At 43.9% G+C, this 6,234-nt stretch overlaps 1 protein-coding gene across 1 annotated transcript; it reads right to left on the bottom strand.

The window, feature by feature from the left end:
* Positions 1-404: 404 nt before the first annotated feature.
* Positions 405-5,985, bottom strand: YEATS4 (YEATS domain containing 4). Its single transcript, XM_076332663.1, has 7 exons — positions 5,874-5,985; positions 5,523-5,642; positions 4,983-5,049; positions 4,789-4,883; positions 3,208-3,300; positions 3,043-3,130; positions 405-990 (listed from the first exon to the last, which is right to left on the bottom strand). The coding sequence occupies exons 1-7, from the start codon at positions 5,922-5,924 to the stop codon at positions 821-823; spliced, it is 684 nt and encodes a 227-aa protein (XP_076188778.1). The 5' UTR covers positions 5,925-5,985; the 3' UTR covers positions 405-820.
* Between the last annotated feature and the right edge of the window lie 249 nt (positions 5,986-6,234).

Raw genomic sequence — 6,234 nt, 5'->3', positions numbered from 1 at the left:
AAAGAAAAAAAAAGTGTTACAGGCAAAAGATCACGTACTGATTTTTCAGAGGGAACACTTGCTAGTTACTTAAGAATAAATGCAGTACAGTACAAATATTAAACAAACTTCTACAAAACAGGACCGGAATAATTTCCTGCTTCTGAGCGTAACTTGTGTAATTGATGCATTTCTATGTGTTAAAGCAGACGTGGGGCTAGTAACTCTTATCTGTAGATATACAAGTTATTTAAAATCCTGTTTTCAGAAAGTTTTTTCACTGTGCTGATAACAGCAAGACATGCAGAAATCACTGTAACCAGACTTGAGGAACTCGCATACCATTATATTTCAACCTCTGCCTTAAATCAGGGTATGCTATTTACAATTGTTCTTGAAGCCCGCAACTGGACAGAGACAAAAAAAAAAAAAGCGTATTTTATTTTCAGCTTTAAAGACGCATCTCTAAACAATCAGTAGAAAAAACAAGTAAAAAAAAAGTAAACACCAGCATTTTGTAAAATCACACTAAACCAATACAAGACTTAATACAAAGTTTTTATGCACCGCTCAAATGCAGTTTAAAAAAAAAAAATAGTAGTCTGGTCTCCAAGACCCCTTCTACTTGAAATAAATCATTAAGTATCCACAGATTTTAGTATCCCAAACAAGGATACTTTCTTTCCTTTTTCTGCCATTAATGAAGTCGATTGCCACCTACTTCAATCATTTGCAAGTGAAATTCACATAGTCTCAGTTACAGAATTCAAGAGAACACATACAATTCCATGATTAAAGTCCTTCCGTTTTCAGTATAGGTTCTTTATCAAGTCAACACTCGTCACATATCTTTAGACTGATCATCTTCTTCAAGTTTTCTGATTTCATTCTTTAAACAGTTGATGGTTTCACGACTTGCTTTTAGTCTTTCTTTAAGCTCAGCAATTTCAAAACTAGTTTTCTTTTTGGCAGCTTCCAGCTTTTCCCTGGTTTTCACTTCAAGATCTGCAACTGTGGTGGTGATAAAGAGAAATAAATATTGTAAGTAACATGAAAAGTTGTAATTTTTTTTTTTTTCAGTTGCAACAGTAATTTGGATGGTGTGTGTCCTGAAAAAAACCTATTACTGTTAGCCTTAGAGATTCAATAATTGTAGCCAAAATGGTATCAAAAAAACCCCCTGGAATTAAAAAAAAAAAACCAAACAAGCTTGTTTTGTGGCCTCATTCAGCCCATCGGTTTTGTGGACAGAGTTATATAATTCACTATATCGTTTTCTAGAGGTTTTTAAAGATTAAGTGGGGGGAAAAAACACTGACATGGTGACAGCAAATAAATGGGAGATTACAGAGAATTAGAAATAATTTATACGCGGTGCCCAGTGACAGCACGTGAGGCCATGGGCACAAACTGAAACACAGGAGGTTCGCTCTGAACATCAGGAAACGTTTTTTTACTGCGAGGGTGACCGAGCACTGGCACAGGTTGCCCAGGGAGGTTGTGGACTCTCCATCCTTGGAGACATTCAAAAGCCGTCTGGAGATGGTCCTGGGCAACCTGCTGTAGGTGGCCCTGCTTGGGCAGGGGGTTGGACCAGATGACCTCCAGAGATGCCTTTGCACCTCAACCATTCCGTGGTTCCTTTTCCATGTACCATAACCACTTTCTACTCTCTATCTCGCTGGAGTTTAATTCTATGTATCTAAAAACATTTAGCGGTGCTGCCTTTGCTTTTACAAATATCTGACATTAGGACATCTCCATCTCGTTTACTGAGGTGTCCTAATTTTTTTTTTTTTTTTTAATTTGTTCATGCACAAGTTTTTGGACAAAGCTGGTAAAACAAAAAAAATCTATGGAGGCCATGGATATCCCTTCATATCCCATACATTACAGAATTGTTAGCAGTGGCAAAAAAAAAAAAAAAAAATCTTAATTTTTATCTGCTTCAGTAGCACATTTTAAGGAAAAAAAAACAAAAACAAAAACAAAAAAAGAACCCACTAAAAATTTCTATCTACGCTCAGGAGAAACATCCAGAAATTTTAAGTGAGAAAAGTTTAAATTTGGACAAGACTTTTTTCATGATTCAAATTATTAAACATTTTCTACACGTAAACCATAACACGTGTCCACAGCTCACATGTCCACACGCCCAAACAGACAGAAGGCAAATCAGACCCCTAACTTTGTAGAGCTTCAAACTCATAACCGCTCTTAGCTCTAGGTGTTTAGTGCTCAAAAATACCTGACATTTGTTGTCAGGGGAACACGCAGATACGCCAAAGGCCAGGTGAGCCGGAGTACAATGGCATTAGAGTTTGTAACTAACAAGGTAGGATTTGGGCTCAATAAATACTACGTTTGTTTTCTGAGAATAGAAGATAAGAGATGAAATTCAGAAGATGAGAACAGAAACCATCAATAAATGCATTATATTTTATGAATCAATGTATTTTCATTTAATTTCTTTAATTCCCTTAATATTCTGGTTTATATTTAAAGACAGATTAGATCAGAAGGACGCAAAGAACATTAAGCTATAATGAAGAAGTATGTTATGAAATGACCTACAGTTACAGGATTAGACAGAAGGGAAAAAGACAGGAAGAGCTTTCAGACGCTACTCTTCATCCCGAAAGGGTTGCTGCTTTCACTAAAACAGTACTAACCGTTCCGTATTTCAGTGCTTGAAGTGTGATCTTTGCTTGCAGTTAACATCCCGATGAGCTGAACAGAACTGTACCGCTAACACAGTGGCCTTAATTAATTCTCTGTTTTAACTCATTTCAAAGATGTTAAACTAGGTGTAGATCATGCCATCGCTCTTCACACTGAGCAATTCACAATTGCTTTTTTTCCAGCAGGCTTACAGATCAGAAAATCTTAAAGGTTTTCAAATAAGTATTAATATCTTTGCAAAGTTGAAGCTAATTTAATGCAAAAATATCACTTTTTAGCGGCATCCAAATCCATTGTACTGTTACAGCCCAGAAAAAACACTAAAGGCAGAACCAACTATTGTTTATTTATAAAATTAAAATATTTTAATTTTCAACTTACACTCTGTTTCATGCTTATAAGCACCTAGAGTTAGTTGACGAGACGTTGTTAACAGCTGCTGCATCATTGCAGTAGGATCTTGGAATATCTAATGAAGGAGAAGAGCACATGGTTATCACTAATACTCTTCAAAATAAGCGAGAACTACGTTAAAAATTTTCATACCATTTCGTCATAGAATTCAGAAACTACAGTTTTCTTTCCCAGAATGGCATTGGTATCAGACTGAAAAAGCTTCAGCAAGTGATACAAGGTTACCTATACAAAGACAGAATTTTATTAGCTTGACAAGTGTAGGGAAATACAAATCTTCTAGATATTGGCAAGTAGTATTTGTTCTTACTAAACAACTGTATAGGATTTAAAAATCTTTTAGGGATGCAAAACTAAATGTGATATAACTTCAGTAGCATTACTTGAATGTAATATTCAGCGTTAAACACACCAACTGTCCAAAGGCTTCTTGATACTTTAAAAACGTCTGGGCAAGTGGTTTAGAATTGGTGTATAAAAACTACTAAGACCACCTTCTCGTAAACATTTCCGAATAGGTGATTTAGTTCAAGCCGGCTTTCCCAATTATTCCGTTAGAAAGTGCTTTCTGTGACCTTATCATCCCTTCTTGTGACGGAAAAACAACGGGGGGAGGGGGAGGCTCTGTAAATAGCTTTTCACTGAAATTTCTCTCTGCGGAGTTACTCTTCCATTACTGCACTGCAAACGGCGGGAGCTGGAGAGGAACGGAAGCCCTCTCTCTGTCCAGCCCTGAGGAACCGCTGACCACGTGGACCGTGACCTGGGAAGGGGGCACACAGCCCACAGTTCTTCCCTCGCACGAACGGGCCCATGAATGGTCGTGGAAGGGAGCGATACCTTACTCTGGTTGGTACTTCCTGGAAAGGAAGAGCACGACAGGCACCGAAACAGCCTTCCAAGAACAGCGGCAAAGAAAAAACACCCAACCAACTTTAGGACAGCTTGGTCAAGCAGTGAATGAAATTAGTATGACAGCTCAGGGTGCTACCGAGCATGACAGCGCAGGAAGTCCTTTCTAGGCTCATATCAAGTCTCACGTATTCTAGAAAAATGTAAAATTCAGTTCTCCCCTCATTTGGCAAAAAATGGCTAAAAGCAAAAGGATCGCTGTAGTTCATGCGACAGAAGGAACTCGGTCTTTCCAGAAATAAACACCCCCTTTCCCTAAAATACGGTAATTGAGTTTCCTACCTAAACCTGGATAAACAAACCCATAAGATACGTCTAAAGCACAGGATGGGAAGAAGGAAATTCATTCCAACACTTTATTCAACCAGAGGAGTGTCTTAACCTGGTTTTCTTAAGAAAGAGACTAATGCTAGCTAGACCTTTGCTGCTTTTTGACTGATTTTGACCAAGTCTGATAGACCAAAAAAAAAAAAAAAATGATAATTAAAACATTCAAATCTCCTAGACCTAGGAAACTACACGGCAGAGAAATCCTCAGTATGTGCTCAACCCAGGTAAGGTGCAACACGGGGTCACGCATTAGTAAATGTCAGAGCAGCCAAGCGCAGGAAAAGCAGTCACGAATGCCAGCAGTAAAGCACAGAAACAGGAAAACGTGGCCAATCATTGAATACATTTCCTCCAAGAACAGGCTTCATTACTTCCATGGCTGATGGGACTCATTTCGACCAGCGATATACTACAGCGCAGCTTTAGGCCACCATAATTAATTAAGTGTTGTTAAAAGTTCAATGTACTTACAGGTCTTTCATTTGGATCAATGAAAAATATCTTAATGATGATCTCAAATTCACCCCAGCCCGTTTCGGTGATTTCATACGGTGGTTTGGTAACAACTGCAGCAGGAAACACAAGTGTTAATACGGGTGATAACGCCTCAGTGGAACTAATCAAAATCCCAGTTCTAGGAACAAATGCCCAAATGCAAAACCCACCTCTTAAAGGATTACCGTAGCTTTCATGCAACTTGAATTGAATTTTTTTCACGTAGGCAGACATATCCTAAAAGAGAAGCGTCGTTATTTCTTGTTATTTACACAGCACACCAAACTACTGTTTATTCATCCATCCCACACGCCTATCGTTCCTCCTGACGCAGCTACCGTTAAGAACAGCAGGAGAGCAAGACGGTAAGTCCAAGCATTAGCACTGCCACGCAGGTCTGTTGCCGTTTCGCCCCCATGAACGCCCTCCAGTTCTCCCCGGCCTGGAAGATCACTCCAAAAACGCCAGAGGAAAAGCGTCTTCCCCCTCTTTTTCCTTTGTGGAAGACCGCCAGCCTTCTGCCCTTCCCTCCAACCCCGGCTCCCCGCTGACAGCGCGCCGCTCGGCTCACAGCAGCGGGGGCTGAGGGGCCGCACCTCCCCACCCGCGCCCCCTTCCCCTCGCCCCGCAGTCCCACGCGCGACACCGGCCGCGCTGTCTGTCCCCGACCCACCGCACGGCCGGCGGCCACCGGCGCGCCCGCGCCCCACCTCGTTTCTGTAAGGCTTGACGTAAACCGTCCACTGGTGCGTGTGACCGTCTTCTTCTCTTTTCTTCCCAAAATACCGTGCCACGTTTCCATACACGATCGGCTTCACAATGGTAACGCCCTTAGAAAAACAACCAAAAAACAACCAAAACCGACACGTTTTGAAAGGCGTTTGCCGAGTCGCTATTCGTAGCCCGAATCAAGCTGGCGGCTGCAGAGGCCCCGCGGCGCAACTCCCGTTCTCCGCCGCGGCCAGCGCTCCTCCCTCCCGCCCGCCCGCCCGCCCGGGCCGCCGCGGCCGAGCCTCCCGCTGCCGCCGCCGAGCCTCCCGCCGCCGCCGCCGGGGCCGCACCTTCACCCTGCCCCCGGAGTCAGGCCCGAACTCGGCCATTCTCTTGAACATATTGCCCCGGAGGGGGCGCCGCCCGCAGCCGCGCCGCCCGCTCTCGCTCCCACGCCGCGGCCGCCAGGCCCAGCCCGGCCCCGGCGCAGCCCAGAGGGAGGCACCCGCCGCCGCCGCCGCCGCCCCGCGACCGCCATCCCCCGCGGCTTCCGGCGGCGCGCTGGCGTCACCGGCGGGCGAGCGGGCGGGGCCCCGCGGGGCGTCAGGCCTTTGGTGCCGGTCCCGGGTGTAGCCGCCGCTCTGACGCGCTGTGACTTGAAACAGAGCCGGCAGAGACCGCCGCGCTCTGCTGCGCCCTCCTAAGCCGGGC

The sequence above is a fragment of the Aptenodytes patagonicus genome, chromosome 1 (assembly GCF_965638725.1).
Source record: "Aptenodytes patagonicus chromosome 1, bAptPat1.pri.cur, whole genome shotgun sequence".
Lineage (NCBI taxonomy): Eukaryota > Metazoa > Chordata > Aves > Sphenisciformes > Spheniscidae > Aptenodytes > Aptenodytes patagonicus.
The sequence above is the reverse complement of the archived record's forward strand: the minus strand, read 5'-3'. Positions and strand labels throughout refer to the sequence as shown.